This window comes from Centruroides sculpturatus, unplaced genomic scaffold (assembly GCF_000671375.1).
Source record: "Centruroides sculpturatus isolate CEXI.00-Female unplaced genomic scaffold, Cexi_2.0 scaffold277, whole genome shotgun sequence".
NCBI classification, from domain to species: domain Eukaryota; kingdom Metazoa; phylum Arthropoda; class Arachnida; order Scorpiones; family Buthidae; genus Centruroides; species Centruroides sculpturatus.
In genome coordinates this window covers 218259-237742 of record NW_019392628.1, presented here as the reverse complement: position 1 = coordinate 237742, position 19484 = coordinate 218259, and the positions used below count along the sequence as shown (strand labels likewise).

Here is a 19484-nt window from a genome sequence, read left to right as displayed (position 1 = left end):
AATTGTAATCTTTATATGTGTGCAGCTTTCACCCAAGGTCGTAGGCTTCCACCGGCTAAACCGGGTGAGGTTGGTGTTCTGTAAAGCGCATGCGCAAATCTGGCTTTTCGTAATCTGAAAATACAGGAGATTACACTCTGCCACTAATATTCTAATATACAATAGCAATTTTTTTCCACGTGTAGTATAGAAATTTGTAATAAGATACATAATGCGGTTATAATAAAATATTGTGCGATTATTTTCATATAATTAAAATTAATATTTATTTATTTTTTAGAGAATACGAGGGAAGCGGCGCTTCCAACGCTTCTAATGACGGCACGCCACTGATATTTTTTCAATCTGAGTTCTGGAAATTTTTCTGGCTACGAACGTTTACAATTCTAAAATTATATCAGAATTGTAAACAAGAATCATAATAGGCTACAGTGAAACTAGAGGACACACTACTTAACGGATATTTTTACCACCTCCCAGACCTCTAAATAACGGACGCTGGCATTTATTATGCATAGTGCCTTTCGATCAGTGGATGTCAGATAGAGAATGAAACTATATTTTGTACTCGGATAACGAAGACATTGAGAACATGGCTATTCTGTTTTAATTTTTGATGAATAGCCTCTATTCTACAGTGATATGCAATGTTTATCTTTCTTATCATTCATTCTTCTTGTTTTGTTCTGTTTTGTTTCCACTTATTAGTAATGTTAATCGTCTGAAAACTGATTTTTCATTCGATTTAATAACATTTCCATATTCCCTGATACCATTATCATTCTGTCCATCGCAGAACAACTTATTGCGTCCTCTCAATCACGCATTCTGGATTCAAAAAATTATACAGCAATCAACAGTTTATCAGATTGCTTACTTAATTCCTGTGACATCACCAATTTCCCGGAAAGTAAGTTTATCCTTCCTTTTTTTTAAGTTTTAGGTATTGTATTTCCGCCTAGTGGGCACTAAGAGTCATTTTCCTTATACTATAAGAGCAATCTTAATACTATAAGCAATACCTAAAAATGGGTATATACAATATTCACCATGGGTATAAGGCTTATACACATGGTGAGTTCTTCCAGGTCCACAATGAGGCCTACGGGGTGAGGGACTGGGCCCGACATATCCGAGACAAACGGTCCATGAAAAATTCCTAGGGTTGCTCGCCCAGAATCGATCCTCGATTTCTTAATCGCCTCTACCATTCGATCGTCATATTTCCTATGAATTATTCATAGGAAGCCTGTCGATCGGAATTATTAATATTTCTATGTGAAATATGAATAATTCCGAATAGGCGTTTGCTTATAATTAAATAAATAATTTTTGAGGGAATATTTTCCATTTCATCTTTGTCGTAGATTTATACGAAATATTTTCGTCGAAGAATAAATTATCACTTCGAAATAATTAATTCCTCGAGAAAAATACACCTCTCTCTCTTAATCAAAAGATTAAAGTCTGTATCATATTATCATTCTATTACTATATAATTCGATACTAACGGAATAAAGATAACAATTATGCTATAGAAGAGAACCCAGACAAAACGACAAAGCACGATTAATTAATTAATCCAGAAAATCGAAATGTACAGACTCGTATAGGACTTATATTTAATTATTTGAAAACAGTGAACTTACAATCTTTGAGGTAAACTTATTATTATAATAGCGCGATAAAAAAAACGTACATTTTCATATTTCTAAATGTGAAAAAATTAATATTTTTCAGAATATTCTGAATTCTTAATAATATACTACGATTGGATGTCGTAATCAAAACACTTCTAATTTGTCGTTATAATTTTATACAAAATTCCTGTTTAAGATGACAGTAACTTACTGATGTGAATAATTTAAATAAATCCAGATAATTATTTTGCGTATATATAGAATAAAAATCAGTTTTTGTGTATCAGAACAGAGATTCTCTATATGAATTTTGCATTTTACTGTAGGAATATGCCAAAATAGAATTGCATACACTCATTATAAAGCGTGAAAATAGAAAGTATTTGTGACGCAATCGCAATGTAAACCGAAACCGAAACAGAAAACACAGCATGTATAGATTGATGTTCAGTTGTGAATGAAGTCTTGAATCAGACTATTCGTGTAGATTTCGTGCTTATATATTTGATGAATGACGGCATTTTAGCTTCGTCTAATGTAAGTTTAATAAGTTAATTAATTAATTAAACATTTTAACTAATATAATTACGTTTTCTACAAAACATTTTATTACTACGAGATACTGAGATAAAATCTATTTTTAAAAAGATAAAACTAAACTTTTAAATTTATATCTAATAATTTTTTAAAGTTAAAAATTTTCTATTTCTATTTATTTAACAAGAAATAAATACCACAAAAAAACTTTTTAGCAGAAAGGAAATGAATGGTTATATTTAACTTAATAAACAGTTTTTTGTGTTTATTTTGAGGTATTTTATAGGGCAGTTTAAGTATGATTTTAATTCTATTATGTATCTCATTGTAATTTATATTTTATAATTTATTTTCTTCATATTTTTCTCTCATTGTCTTTATTATATAAATTACAAACTAAGAACTAAGAAAATTACACTTTCTATACATTACTTCATATATTATAGTGCCACAGTTAGGGGAAATTAGTTGCCATGATCTCCTTGTTATTTCAACTTTTTTAATTTCTAAATTTTTTTGCTTAGAGATATTTTCTTCCTCTGTAGTAAAACACACAACACCTTTAGGAATAACCCTTTTCCGTAAGAAAATGTCTATTAGTTTGACCTGATGGTGTTCCACACTTGCATTGAAATTACATTTTAATGTTATTGGCAAAAAGTGGTCCGGTGACAGCTGGACCAAATGGATCTATTGCTATGGCCTCATGTATAGTTAAATTTTATAAAAATTCCTAAATTATTTGCATCTTAACTTCATTAATATTATTTTTTCAATATATGAAACGTCAGAAGTATGTTTTATTTGAAGACAAGTTTAATTAATGATCTTAGAAAAGTTTTATGTCTGACATTTTATTAATTAAAATGTATTAATTAAAAATTGTAAGTATCTATTTAAAAATTTTTATGAACAATTTAAATTTTGATAGTTTCTCTAAATACTGTATATGCTATATTTATAACTTCTAGCTTTGTATTATACAGTAGCCCTGTCGTATTGCTCACTTGGATGTATCGTGCTTTTTTTTGGCTTTCAGGTATACAAGCACTTCAGCCAATTTTTTAAAAATTGGCTTCCATTGAAATTCTACTGGCAAAGAAATATTACCCTATTCCATTCATTGACCTTAAAATTACCATTGTATGGAATACAACCCACAAAAATGCAAGTTGCCACAGAAATTGAAAATAGACAAATAGGAGAATGGATCGGTTATATTACACCATTTGATGTATTGCTCATATGGTTTGTCTCAACATTCATGATATAATGAGAGGATACTGTATTAAGAAATGTAGTATATAAATGTGAAACAGCATATATACTGTAGTAAAATATATAACTTTAAATGTAACTTAGGCTTATTACAAAAAACTAAAATTTTATNGGAGACATTACGTGATAGATCATAATATACTATAGTATTTTTATTGTAATTAGAAATTACTCACTATTATTATTGACTATATGAAGCAACAAAGGTAAAACGCTCGCTAACGACAATAATTTTATCATGATATATATTATGATAATAAATATTAGTCAGATGCAACATAAGACGTCTGATGTTTCCTTCTTACACCTGTTTCGTTTACACTAAACACTTGATCCCAAACTATAGTACTCACATAAGTTCGACGCCGTCCGACATATTCTTTATGCCAGTGTTTCTAACCTCTAACGAATTGTCGCCCCCTTCAATAAAACCGTTACGTAGTACGTATCGCCCCCTTCACTTCAAAATTCCGATGCCAGGGACAACGCTAACGCCAAATTCATACTGTATCGAATAGACTAGTGACTAGTATAATGTTTGTTTAATTATTGTACGATATAACGAATAAAATATCTAATTATTCTTAATATAATGTTTTACTATATCGCCCAGAAAATTGTTTTTCTCCCCCCAAAATATAAATTGTTACAAATCGCCCCCTCAACATGGAAAAACGCCCACATGGGGGCGTTATCGCCCCCGTTGAGAAACACTGCTTTATGCTTTCACAGGCAAGAGACACGTGTTCGCGACAATGTAAAAATTATGGTTTGAGAGATTACAACTAACTTAAATCTACCTTAATCTAAGGGTGCGACTATGCAGACGCGAGCGAGCGAGAAGAGGCGAGACGCGATAAATATCAAAACCTGTCAGATATGTGCGAGAATCAGAAATTCGCTCTCGCTAGCGTTATTTCTCGCTTCTCGTTTGTGCATGGTTTTCCTTCCCGAAAACTAAATCGCTCGCTCTAAATTCGCGTCTGCATAGTCACACCCTAACTTATATTCTAAGGAAGAAGGGTGAAAAAAATAAGAAATATGAAGGGAAGAGACAAGGAAAAAGGACAGATTTTGTGGGGTACCCGGGTAAATTTGGCAGTCTCCGATCTTCTCTATATCGGTACTTGAGTCAATTTCCTTCCTCTTGTTTCCGTCTCTTGAGAATTCAAGAGCGTTTTTGAAGTCTTAATGTGGGTGTTCTAATTTTCGTCCGTTCGCAGACAACTTCCAAGCCTTCTTTTGTCCCACTAGGCGAAAAACTTTAGCTTGCTCTTTCTTACATCTGTACACCTCGGACGCTGACCCAAAAGTGTCTTGTTCGTTTTTACTGATGGCCTCAGGGCTTCTTAGTATCCCCTTTGTCTTTTCCCTTCATCCTTGGACAAAGGTTGTCCCCCACCCGTAGAAAAAGAATAGGTTAGAAAGTTCTAGAAACAGACGTTAAAGACAAAGGAATTTAGGAGAAATAAAACTTATATCTACCCCTATTTACAAAGACATGGCGTACCGCCACATCCGTATATCGCGATCATTTGATATAGGACCAATAATTAATACCGCACTATTGTACACGGATTCGTGATATACTGTACACACACAACTTGCTAAAATAATGACTGCTCGATAACATTTTAAGTTCTAAATCTTATTGATTTGACCGGAATATGAACAGTAATTATACATTGGCGATACTCAATCCTCGAGCCACATGTTTGCAACATTACGCTGGTCGCAACTTTACAAGTTAGTACGCTACACATTATAATATAATACTTTTAAAAATTAAAAATTTGGGGGATCATTTTTTGACCGATCGCCATACTTTTTCCTCCATTTATATATNAAAAATACACCTCTCTCTCTTAATCAAAAGATTAAAGTCTGTATCATATTATCATTCTATTACTATATAATTCGATACTAACGGAATAAAGATAACAATTATGCTATAGAAGAGAACCCAGACAAAACGACAAAGCACGATTAATTAATTAATCCAGAAAATCGAAATGTACAGACTCGTATAGGACTTATATTTAATTATTTGAAAACAGTGAACTTACAATCTTTGAGGTAAACTTATTATTATAATAGCGCGATAAAAAAAACGTACATTTTCATATTTCTAAATGTGAAAAAATTAATATTTTTCAGAATATTCTGAATTCTTAATAATATACTACGATTGGATGTCGTAATCAAAACACTTCTAATTTGTCGTTATAATTTTATACAAAATTCCTGTTTAAGATGACAGTAACTTACTGATGTGAATAATTTAAATAAATCCAGATAATTATTTTGCGTATATATAGAATAAAAATCAGTTTTTGTGTATCAGAACAGAGATTCTCTATATGAATTTTGCATTTTACTGTAGGAATATGCCAAAATAGAATTGCATACACTCATTATAAAGCGTGAAAATAGAAAGTATTTGTGACGCAATCGCAATGTAAACCGAAACCGAAACAGAAAACACAGCATGTATAGATTGATGTTCAGTTGTGAATGAAGTCTTGAATCAGACTATTCGTGTAGATTTCGTGCTTATATATTTGATGAATGACGGCATTTTAGCTTCGTCTAATGTAAGTTTAATAAGTTAATTAATTAATTAAACATTTTAACTAATATAATTACGTTTTCTACAAAACATTTTATTACTACGAGATACTGAGATAAAATCTATTTTTAAAAAGATAAAACTAAACTTTTAAATTTATATCTAATAATTTTTTAAAGTTAAAAATTTTCTATTTCTATTTATTTAACAAGAAATAAATACCACAAAAAAACTTTTTAGCAGAAAGGAAATGAATGGTTATATTTAACTTAATAAACAGTTTTTTGTGTTTATTTTGAGGTATTTTATAGGGCAGTTTAAGTATGATTTTAATTCTATTATGTATCTCATTGTAATTTATATTTTATAATTTATTTTCTTCATATTTTTCTCTCATTGTCTTTATTATATAAATTACAAACTAAGAACTAAGAAAATTACACTTTCTATACATTACTTCATATATTATAGTGCCACAGTTAGGGGAAATTAGTTGCCATGATCTCCTTGTTATTTCAACTTTTTTAATTTCTAAATTTTTTTGCTTAGAGATATTTTCTTCCTCTGTAGTAAAACACACAACACCTTTAGGAATAACCCTTTTCCGTAAGAAAATGTCTATTAGTTTGACCTGATGGTGTTCCACACTTGCATTGAAATTACATTTTAATGTTATTGGCAAAAAGTGGTCCGGTGACAGCTGGACCAAATGGATCTATTGCTATGGCCTCATGTATAGTTAAATTTTATAAAAATTCCTAAATTATTTGCATCTTAACTTCATTAATATTATTTTTTCAATATATGAAACGTCAGAAGTATGTTTTATTTGAAGACAAGTTTAATTAATGATCTTAGAAAAGTTTTATGTCTGACATTTTATTAATTAAAATGTATTAATTAAAAATTGTAAGTATCTATTTAAAAATTTTTATGAACAATTTAAATTTTGATAGTTTCTCTAAATACTGTATATGCTATATTTATAACTTCTAGCTTTGTATTATACAGTAGCCCTGTCGTATTGCTCACTTGGATGTATCGTGCTTTTTTTTGGCTTTCAGGTATACAAGCACTTCAGCCAATTTTTTAAAAATTGGCTTCCATTGAAATTCTACTGGCAAAGAAATATTACCCTATTCCATTCATTGACCTTAAAATTACCATTGTATGGAATACAACCCACAAAAATGCAAGTTGCCACAGAAATTGAAAATAGACAAATAGGAGAATGGATCGGTTATATTACACCATTTGATGTATTGCTCATATGGTTTGTCTCAACATTCATGATATAATGAGAGGATACTGTATTAAGAAATGTAGTATATAAATGTGAAACAGCATATATACTGTAGTAAAATATATAACTTTAAATGTAACTTAGGCTTATTACAAAAAACTAAAATTTTATTTCAAATTATTATTAAAAATTTGATGACTTCTAATAAACTTTTATAAATCAGTTTTTTAAATTAGATTATCAGATTAGAAATATATAGCATATATTTTATCTTTAACATAGCAATTATCAGTTTTATATGATTTACTTTGATTAGCTGAATTATATATCTTTTTAGTAATAAAATCTCTCTATACAGTGCACCAATAAGCACCAATGTCATTTGCCTTTGATATTGGTGCTTATCTTCCAGACCAGATTTAATTTCCATTTACAAAAGTAATATTATTTCATATATAATAAGTTTATTTATTTATTTTTTCAGAATGCCAAAATATTTATACAATTGCTGTGATAAAAATTTTAGTGGAATACTTCCTTACAGAGATCATTTAAAAACGAAGCACGGAACAACCGAAAAAATAGTTGGAAAATATGAATGCAAATGTTGTAGAAAATCTTATGATAATCCATTATTATTTATAGAACATTGTTTAACTAAAGGTCATGAAGAGAAGGTAAAAGAAGAAGAAATTGAAAGAAAATATGAATTTATTCAAAGATTAAGATGTTTGAATTCTACATCTGGTTCGTCGGTTACTCTAGCTAGTGTAAATTACTTAAAATGTCCAGAATGTAATGTGAACATTAAACTCTGGCATGTTGCTGATGACCATTTTAGAAGTAAAAGACACATTAAGACTGTTATAGAAAAAGAAATGCATAAAATATTAAATACAGGAAAAAAATTTGTTCTTCCTCAAAGACTTCCTACATGTCAAAAACCAATTAATCCTGAAAAACTTTCTCAAGCACAAAAAAAAGTGAACATGGAAGTTCAAAAATTTAATGAGGCATCAACAAAATCCTTAAAAAGTGCTGTATCTGATAAAAATACTATTCAAAGAAACTGCAGTGAAAAAACTATGAAGTCAAGTACAAATTCTGTTCAAAAAGGATGCAAATCAATACCTCAACAAAGGCAAATTTGTAAAAGTGAATGCAGTAAGTAACTTTTATTTTTAATTGTAATTAATTAAATATTAAATGATTGACTTTTGAAGACAAAATATAATAATAAATTCATTCACAAAACCTTTAAAATCAGCAACAATGTTTAATCTTTACAGTCTTCATTCAGAACCATTTTTAATTGTCATCAGGCTTTTTTTTTAAGATTCAAAGTTTGAAGAATAATAGAATACTTAATGGAATATAGAATTCCTAAATGCAGTTTAAATTATAGAACTTTACATGTAGCATTTAAAGTTTAATTATTGAAGTTGTAGAGACCCTGATATACCGAGATATACAGTGTGTGTTGATGGGTAATAAAATAAGGACTTAACAAATTTACCAACCTGTATGACAATAGGAACAACAAAACAGTTTAATTTCACAACTATAAAAAACAAAGATCATGAAGGTTCTGTACACATATGGTGTGGGTACAGGAAAGTACAATTAACAACAAATAACAGCGAACACGTAACAAATTCAAGTTCACACAGATTACAATTATATACACAGTTGAAACAATCAAGTGGCTTTGTCTTCGCTCTCTCGACTTTAAAACACAAATGATTCAACTCATGTTAAGAGCGACCTCTTGATCACGGACATCTTCAAGGTGTGGTTGATAAATAAAATTCTTTTCTTTCTTTAAAAAAAATAAATAATAATACTCTCAGGGCTATTTTCTTAGACTCCTTTACACGTGCCATGCACTATTTCAGTTGAACTCACTCAACCCTTTTGGATGTACATAATTAAGGAATAGACTGAGGTAATCTAAGTCTCTTCGTTAGTCGCTATCTTGATAATCCCATCACTGTATCTTATCTCCTATGTAGCCGGAGAAAACGAAAAAGACTCTTCTTTGGGTGTTAACACCACAATTTATATCACCCGCCATCCGGAAATACATTCTTACCCATGTGATATTCTTCTTGACCAACCAACAATTGCCAATACAAAACCCAAGAAAAAGATGACACCAGGGTATGAAAGGGATGGAAAACCATGAAATTCCATACATAAAGTAAAACCTGACACAGAATAAAAATAAAAGGAGGATAAAGGAAAAATGTACATGATACATACAAAAATACAACAATAGTAGCAGGGCACTACAAAGTGAATAACATATGTGGTATATAACATAATGTGGTTAATACAGTTAACCACATTAAATAAAATACAGAAAAATTTTAGCTAATTCCAAGGTAAAAAGCCACTTCAATACAATTTATGGTGTTCATAAACTATTCTCTTATGTCAGAAATTTCATACTATGATCTCCATACTAGTGAGATGACAGTAGTGTCTTTGTATTTTATAGCATTTCCTCTAACAGTTGGTGTGTGTGTGTGTGTGTGTATATATATGCATATATACATACATACATTCTTCATAGAGCAAAACCATATTGTAGGAATGTTATGTTGTAACAAGTTTTGAGAATTGAGGAAATCCCCCATATAACATGGTGTTCTGCACCTTGCTATAAGAACACAATGTTGTCATGTTGTCATTCTAACATGACTCAAGAATTGGAGACATTAGGGAATTACAAATTCAATCACAATCTATGAGATCCATGTTGACATATACACATCTGAAATGAAACTGAATACCAATGCACTCTGTGAAAAATAGCACTCGTCTGACCACTTCCTTCTTTGCATGAATTTTCATGTCCACAAATCGAAAAAACAGCATCCGAGTGTTTTCAATTTGTAACACTCATCTGACATTAGCCTTAATGGTGTGTGGAGAGTAGCCTTGTAGTCTGTGCAGTGATCTAGTCCGGTGGTCTGTGGAGAAATTCAGACATTGATCAACTCAACATTACACAAAGTATTACAAAAGAAATGCAAAATACTTAGTTGCTTTTTCTCATTCATTGGGGATTTTTATTCAAATGTAAAACTAAACATAAAATGACTTATCAATAAATAATAATGTCAATAAATCAAATAAATAATGTGAGTGTGTGTGTCATCCTTCATGGAAAAGAGCCAAGAATCCATAAACTTATTTCAAATTAGGGATTGTATACCGGTTTACTGATTTACCGGTTAACCGATAAATTGACAAAAAAAATTCGGTAAACTTACCGGTAAATTTCAAAAATTTACCGGTAATTCGGTAAATGAAAAATCCATACTAGAAATTTCTATGTAGAAAATATTGTGTTTATAGATATTTAAATGGGCTAAAGAGACATCGAAAAAAAAACAGGTAAGTGTAAGCAACAATATACCTCATTATTAATTTTATGTGAAATACTTTTTGTTTAATTTTAATTTAATGACCATTCGTCCAACAAGTGTTAAATCAGAAAGGGTATTCTCGGGATCTGGATTATTTTGTACAAAAATTAGATCAAAATTAGGAGATAAGACTATAAATAATTTAAGTTTCTTGAGAAGTTAATTTTAAAAAATGGTAATCAATAAAATGGTGTTAGGTACTATATATTATTTCTGTTGTATTTTTATTTTTCTGTATTATTTTATTTCTGTTTATTTTTATATTTATTATTATAGTTTGTTTAGAATAACACTTTAATTTATATATTTTTTATATTTGATATCTTTGAAATAAAAATGTGAAATGGAAATCATAATGACTTATATTTTTTATTACCTTAATTTTATTTTTCAAGAAAAAAACTTACCGGTAATTTACCGGTAAACCGGTATTTTAATTTTCATTTACCGAATTACCGGTAAATGAAAAAGTCGGTAAATTTACAATCCCTATTTCAAATAAACAGCGTCAAACTTCACACTATTAATTAATATGAAATTCACTTGTTTAACTGTAACAAATTAAAGTAAAATAGAACTTTTATGATCATTATTTTATAGATGTCTGTATTGTTTAAAAAAATTTACAATAGTTGTTTGTGAGATTCAAAATTGTGAGTTTAGTAGTCTGAGGTCAGAAAGGTTGGCAACTGTTGGTCTAGTGTATCAGACAATGAGATAAAGATAAGGAGTCCAAATTGAGTGTCAGACAAATGAGTGAAGGCACGACGAATTAGGGCACAGAAGCCAGCCATCTTGAAGATAAAAGGATCATGGGAAGGGGCAGGGATGATCAGGTGGGTAGGTTTCCTACAGACTTTAATTGAGATATGTCTGTTGGATAAGGAAATCCAGAGATCCAGGAAGCAAACTTCTTGCTCACTGTCCTGTTCTAGGCAGAGACAGGCCATGGATTAGGTGTTGATTTTATGCAAGAAATCTTGACTATAGGATTTTTGTTGTCACGTGATAAAAATATTGTTGACATAACATACATAAAGGAGAATATGGTGGTGATTTAATTTTCAAGAATAAGAAAATAACTTCTTTCATAATTAAAACCAATATTTTTGCAATATACTTCATCAAAACTAGAAAAATAGTATAAAATGTTTTTTTATTGTTTTTTTAATTTTATTTTTCTTACAGGTAGCCAGCCATCTTGTAAACCTTCAGTATCATATCTAGCAAAAGCAGAATCAGCAAATAAACTGAAAACAGAAGAAAACATTCCATCAGCCTCTAAAAGGTGTCAAAGAACTGACAAACCAAAAATAATAATGAAAGAAGTAAAAACTATTACTACTGTAATAACAACTGAAAAATCATTACTAAAAAATAAAAAGTTGTCTGAGAAGGTAAAATCATCAACTAAAAAAATATGAGATAATTTTTTAATGGATCATTTATTGTTATTAAATTTTATTTGAGAAAAAGAACAAAAATTGTTTTCTTAATTTGTTATTTACATCTTCAAAATACACAATTAAAAATTTTTTAAGTACATATTTTATTTTATTTTTAGTATAAATCATACTCTGTTAACTAAATCAATGCATTCCTGAAAATGATTCAAATATTGTGAATTTAGATATCTCAAAATGTTTCCCATTATTTATGAGAAAAATTCTAACTTTTTCCTAATCCATACAAATCTCAACTAATTTTCCAAATGAGAGTAAAGCACTACAGAAAAAGTCTGTTTACATATCAATGTTTTCAGCTGGATATTAAACATTACAAACTTTACTTACTTTAGTAATAAGCACATAAGATCATTAAAGGATATATTTATAAGCATTTACATAAGTTTGTATACAATTTCTAATAGAGCTTCTAAATAAACTGTTTTCTTTAATATGTAGTAAACAGCAATGTTGTAATGATAAAGAATATTTTAAATTAAAATTTTTACTGTATAAAATTAGAGCATTAAAAATAAAGTAAAACTATTGTAATAAACTTTTAAGAATAAGCTTGTAATATTATACCGAAATTTGTGACAAAAATCACAACTGTATTAGGACAGACATAATGGCACTGAAACAAATGTAGAGATGATTTGAATAGGTTCACTACCTACCTCCCACTTCCCACTTTTACTACAAACTTTGAATTTTATACAATTACAATCTGAAGAAATTCATAAAATAATAATAATCATAAATTCATATTCAGGATAATTCAATTTGGACATTGCAATGGGTGTTAAGGAATAATAATCTGTCATAGTGAGGATTTGGATAATATGATGTGGCTTTTTTTTTTTAATTTTGTAACTAATTTATTTCAATTAGAAAGGCAGACAGTATTTTTACAATTTTAAAAAATAGTTTCTTCTATATTTTTAAAAATTGTATTTATTTATTATTCAATTTTTATTTTATTATACATTGTAATTAAAATTTTATCACAAAATTTGTTATATTTTATCATAAAAAAGAAAATAAAATAACCAGATAGATAAAATAACTAGATAGATACATGGCCTTGGATCTTGTGCTAGGCTTAGTGTGTGTTATCCATACACTTTTGTCACGCATCAATGAATTTCCATAGGTCCAAATTTAATTTTTGCTTACATTAGAAAATCATATTTTATACTACATAAAATTTGCATGCTGGTATCAATAACCAAATTTTGACAAGCACAAAATTTAGCATTAAATAGATAAAAAAAAAAAAAAAACCATTAAATTTGAAATTAAGTATTTTTGCTCAATTGTATCAAGAACAATTTTCAGTCTATTGTCTGATTTGTTCATGTTTGGGCTGTGGAAAACTTAATGTAGAAATTCCAAATTATTCTGTCATTTTGCAAATTGAAGGAGGAATTTTATGAAGTTCTATTTCAAATGGGTCCCATTATCATAACAAGACTATATAATTTCTTTACCAAATATTGTACCCTGCAAGATCAGTGAGGAAACCAACAATAGGATCTATTTGGCAGCTGATAACCTACAAGAATGTTTGTTTTAGTTTATTATGTACACTTTTAATAAACAAGCAAATAGTTTTTACTCAAGCTTTATGTTATTTCATTTTTTTATGCTTTTCTTTCGAAGTAGAGAATCATCTCAATAACAAGGAATTATTGGTCTTGTTCCTAAAAGTATTTTTAAATTATATACACAATCTAGTTAATTAACAATAATTTTCTTTTTAATTTTATGTTACTATTTGTTTTTACTCATTTAATATTTTGTATACAAGAATTCATTCAAATATTGAAACCTTTTTCAATACTAATTAATCACACCTTTAATATTAATTACAACATTGTAATTATTAATTTTAATGAATGAACTTGAAAGAAAAAAAAGTAAGACTTCTGTTGACAAAGAAATTTAGGGTTAAACAATCAAAATAAACATCGAGAGCTTATCTGAAACATAAGAATTTGTTTGCTTAGAATGCTGTTTAAAATTAACTTGTGAGGAATTGAGCGAAACATCATTTTCTGGAGTCATTTTAATTTTTTTTATTTTGGAGTGTGTGTTTTGTTGAAAGGGTGAAAAACACACACACTACATTCAAAATTAATATCCATTTAAAAAAATTGATAGCTGGGTTCTTATTTTGTTGCTTATGTCAACAAGTCTGTCAAAACGGCATTTACAATCTGGTGAATTAAAAAAAAAGTGGTTATTAAATCATTATGTCCAGGTAATGCTACATATTGTTGGTAAAATGATGTTAGATAATTTACAATTTTTCCTTATAACATTAGCAAATAAGTTTGATTGGGATTGTAAGTTAAAAATTAAGAATTTTTCTGTCAGATAAAAGTTTGTTTAATTCTTTTGCTGTTTAAAATAAAATTTTTTGCATTTATTGTTGTATCACTTAATGTATTAGTGTTAATTAAACTAACAGAATTTTGCTAACTATAAACTAAATATTGTAATTTTATAAACATTAAATTTTCATTGTTAACAAGTTCATTTTTTTTTAACTTATATAACTAATAAATTATATGTATAAGGTTGAGATTTGCAATCTTTAACTAACTGTAAAAATAATAATAGTTAACTTAATTTACCATGTGTTAAAATAATCAGTTGAACAGATATTTTTACTTCTTGATTTTTTAATATATTGCTTGCATTTTTAATAAAAACTAATAGAAAAAGATTTTCCAGTATAACTTCTGTTACTAATAAGTAGAGAAATTTAAAATTTCTATAGATGCCTGGCCTGACCTTTCTAGATTACACCATATGTATATAAGGAGTGATCAATGAATAACCATCCAATGACAATACAATGTAATGACTGCATTTCAGTTTATAAATAATTGTTCTGGCTTGTTGTTTTCGAAACCGTGTTTTGTGAATATATTGGACTTCGAACTCACTTTTGAGTTATAAATAAACACTTGATTTTATTTCCATCATTTTTAGTTGAGGACCAATGAAGCAGGAAGATAAAATCTTATCTTACCAGCTAAAAATGATGGAAATAAAGCCAAGTGTTTATTTATAACTCAAATGTGAGTTCAAAGTCCAATTGTTCTGGCTGTTGAAGCTTTCATACCACTGTCCCACAAGCCCTGTGATTCCATGTTTTAAAAAAATGTTCAGAACATCCACAAAGCCAAGTGTAGATGATATGTTGTGTATTTTGTTTGGATTTGAAATATCTATCTTTTAGCACTTTCTTCAACTCAGTAAAAACAAGATAGATACATGGCCTTGGATATTGTGCTAGGCTTAGTGTGTTATCCATACACTTTTGTCATGCATCAATGAATTTCCATAGGTCCAGTCCCTTATGTAATTAAGAATTACAAAAGGGACAGGATGTTCTATTTCAGATGCTTGTATTCTTCCATAAAAACACAAGCACTAATGATTGACTACACTACTGTTTATCTTATCTGTAACTCTCAACTCTTGCCAGGTTCTATCACTATGTAAATTACCTTTGAAGCATAGTGATTGGCTAGTTATTTATGACTATAAATTTTAAAAGTAAGTTAATAATAAAAATCAGTCATGGTATCTACATTTTTTCTATGACATTATTTATCATGATACAAAGATTTTAATTTCTAATCATGTAAGAGTCAATTATATGAAAGAGTACCATAGAATTAAAACTGCATTACTGTGTACAAAGCTTATTTATCATTGCATAAGCTTTATTTACATCATTGTTCAAGTAAAACAGTACTTGAATTTTTAACAATTGTTTAGTGACACTTCTAGAAATAAAAATGAATGATTCAATAAAAAAGTAAAGTCAACAAAAAAAATATAAATAATTTTTTTAAGAAATTTTATTCTGTAAATTAGAAAATGCAAAGATTTTATTTCTTTACAGATTTATTTAATAATATTTAAAGGTTTTAATTATATTAAAGAAATTATTATTTCTTCAATAAAATTAATATATTAAATATAAACAGAACTTATATAATATATTTAATACTAGAAAAACAAAATCACAACCAAATATAAATGCTAAAGTTTCATTTAAAAATATGAAAATATTTCAAAAAATATTCACATTTCTTAGCAATTCTATAAATTATTTTTTAAAATGTTATGAAACACATACTATGATTATATAATTTACTTAATATTTAAATACTTTTCTAGAAGTAACAAAAAAATATGTTTTGTTTTTATTTTAAATGTGCAAATTCTATCATATATGAAATCATAAATTCTTCTCATACTTTCAATTCTTACTTAAAAAAATATAGATTCTTTTTTTAAACATCTAAACTTTTCAAGCTATATTTACAAGAATCAGATCTAACAATTCATGATGTGTGTATAAATGATTCTACATCTAAAAATCTTAATAAAATTGGCCCACATTTTAAATGTTGAAGAATCTATTATATAAAAATAATAATGGCTGATAAAGTTGCAGGAATGATTGATATTATTAATTAATTGACATAAATAATTTTAAAATCATTTCAGAAACAATGTCACAATGTCACATAATGTTAACTATAAAACTTTTGTTAATAATAATATTGCAAAGGACAATGATCTTCAACAATCATTAATACTTTCTCTATTGACATGCTGGTTGCATAAAGTGTTATGTTATATAAAAATTATTTTATGCTGTTTTAAACACTCAATTTTTAATGAGACTTTTCAAATAATCCAAATTTACTTGTGTAGATTCCAAAATGCAGTCTGTACATAAAAATAAATGGAAACAAATAAAACTAAAAATAGTTGTTTTATGAATTAAATGAATAAAATATAATTAGAAAAAACTAAATGCGTTGTTATATCAGAATATGTTAAATTATAATTTGATAAATTATCCTATCATTATATTAATAAAAATAATTTAAGTATTAGTTACTGAGCATAGTATTTTTTGTAAACTGTACTGTAATAAGAAATATTTAAAAAAAAAAAATAGTATATTTGTATAAAAAATTACCATTCCCAAATTTTATAAAGAATATAAAAACCCTGATTAAAATTTCAGATTCTTTTCATCCTCCAATGAAATTTGTTGTTCACTGAACATTTGCAAAAGTTGCATTAAAAATATAAGGAATATTTCTGTATACAGTGATATCTAAAATTATTTTTTCATACAAGCTGCCTTCTTGTAATCACAAATAATAATATTACATTTAACATTAGAGCTATTATGTCTTTAGTAATCATTGTTCCAGAACTAAATAATCTTGTAACTTGTTCTGCAACTGGCAAGTAAGGATTTGAACCATCATCGAAATACATTGGACAGTCATCATCTGAAAAATGCATTATCTATGAGGAAATTATTTAAAAAATAATAAATAAATAAATAAATAAATTATTATTCTCCGATACGTACGTTCTCTTTCATATTCAATCATAGCGAGAGCTGTCTGAGCACCCTCTGTATAATTATAACTTGTGACATCTTGATTAATGTGGCAAAATGCACCTACTGCATAAGATATCAAGATTCGATTTAAATCTGCTCTTTGATAAACCTTCAAAATAAAAAGATTTATCATCAATTATACAAAAATTCTGTCAAATTTTTTGTCATCACTTATAAATTATTGATAACACCGTTGGTACTAACATTCTTAATATTTTATACAGTAGAAAGTTGATTATCCAAAATGAAAACGAAAAAGCAGAAGGTGCAGCATTGTACTGTACCTACTACAGAATATAATACAGAGACACTAAACTCTCCACTTAACTAGAAATTACTTCATCAACTGTTGACTGTAGTGCCATGAAACTAGGTCAAGTGTGTAAGTTGTTAAATTTTGAACAAATTAATTTACTTTCAAAAAGAGTAATTACATGACAATATTTATACAGAAAATCCTCATTAATTCGAAATCCTGTTAGTTTGTAACTGTACTTTTATCTTGGATGGAGATATAGATTTACATGGTAAGGAATTTGGTTAGTTCAAAGTGAAAATTCTGCTGAACTGTGATATGATTGTTCATTTAGTTCAAAGTGTCTCCATGCTATAAGATACTGTATAGTTGCAAATACTTTATAGATGCAAGGCTATACTATACAGTGTTACTGTATAGTATACAAAAATGTATTACTGTAAAAGCAAAGCCATATTATAGTCGTTCTTTGTAACGACTATAATATGGCTTTGCTTTTACAGTAATACATTTTTGGGTGTCACCTTACCCATGGACCATCCTTTTTTCCTCTTATCTCATAAAATATGGCTGGTTCACAGGATTTCAAGATTGAGCTATGAGTAGTAAATTAAGATATTTGTAGGACTCTAAGCTACTACATCTGGGCATCTTACTACTTTTTGGGCCATTTTAAAAATAATTTGGGGTACATTTTGAGGAATTCTGGTTTTACTTTTTATAAAACCTATCTGGCAACCTGTGAGGTACTCACAAGACATGCTGTTTATCTTCATGTTTATATTATTATTGTTGTGTTTAGTGGGTTATACTCTGTTCACACCGGTGGCTGTGTACTACGCTGGACCAGAGTCAAGGCATAGCAACCAAAACAAAACTAAAATTAAATTAAATAAGTGTGTCAGTGTCAGTGTCTGTATTTAGGAATTTCCTGAGAATATGGCATGTATTCAATATAGCGGCCTTCTGTAATATGTACGTCTGTCATGTTTAATATTAATTTTCTTTCAAATTCTTCTTTTTCTTTTAAAGTTGGGTATCCTATTTTTTTTTTAGCCAATTTGTTATATTTATTTGAGAAAAACTTACTGAACACATAAAAATCCTACTAAATATAGACCATTAATAGACGTTAAAAATTATGTATATTATAATTTAGAAAAATATTTAAAGGATAAATTAAATTTATTAGAAGTTTCTCAATATAGTATAAAAATGTACATGACTTATTAAATAGATTAAAAAATATAACAATTAATGAAAATATGAAGTTGATAACACTTGATGTTGTAAACATGTATCCTAGCATAACAATAGAAGATATAGAAAATTCTTTAAGAAAAATAAATACACCAGATTGGATAATTAAATTATGCCTAATTGTAATGAAAAATAATTATTTTCAGTACGATAAGAAATTCTACACCCAAACAGAAGGAATACCTATGGGTACATGTATAGGTCCAAAATTGGCCGAAATAACAATGATACAAATAGATGAAAAGATCAAAAATATAGAAGGTATTGAATTTTACAGCAGGTATGTGGATGATTGCATAATAATTTTTGATAAAACGAAAACAAATGAAGATATAATTATAAATAAGACCAATAAGATAAAAGAGAATAT

General features: G+C 28.2%; 2 protein-coding genes and 1 long non-coding RNA gene across 3 annotated transcripts in view; 2 read left to right on the top strand and 1 right to left on the bottom strand.

The window, feature by feature from the left end:
* Positions 1–2167: 2167 nt before the first annotated feature.
* Positions 2168–13025, top strand: LOC111617806. Its single transcript, XM_023359114.1, has 3 exons — positions 2168–2177; positions 7752–8431; positions 11890–13025. Exons 2-3 carry the CDS (start codon positions 7753–7755, stop codon positions 12123–12125), a joined length of 915 nt encoding a protein of 304 aa, XP_023214882.1. The 5' UTR covers positions 2168–2177; position 7752; the 3' UTR covers positions 12126–13025.
* Positions 5413–7421, top strand: LOC111617808. Its single transcript, XR_002755488.1, has 3 exons — positions 5413–5531; positions 5613–6049; positions 7089–7421. It is a non-coding gene; the product is annotated as an uncharacterized LOC111617808 (long non-coding RNA).
* Positions 13026–17108: 4083 nt separating the features above from the next.
* LOC111617800 overlaps positions 17109–19484 on the bottom strand; it is a 33212-nt gene continuing 30836 nt past the window's right edge. The window contains exons 9-10 of the mRNA XM_023359103.1: positions 17566–17707; positions 17109–17482 (exon numbers count right to left, since the gene is read on the bottom strand). Coding sequence (XP_023214871.1) covers positions 17316–17482; positions 17566–17707 — 309 coding nt within the window. The 3' untranslated portion in view covers positions 17109–17315. The remainder of the gene's footprint in view (positions 17483–17565; positions 17708–19484) is intronic.

What these genes read in the sequence shown, in the direction of transcription:
- LOC111617806 (XM_023359114.1), top strand. Translation starts at nt 7,753, where the DNA reads ATGCCAAAATATTTATACAATTGCTGTGATAAAAATTTTAGTGGAATA. An exon ending in AATTTGTAAAAGTGAATGCA is followed by an intron (nt 8,432 to 11,889) that starts GTAAGTAACTTT and finishes TTTTTCTTACAG; the next exon opens with GTAGCCAGCCATCTTGTAAA.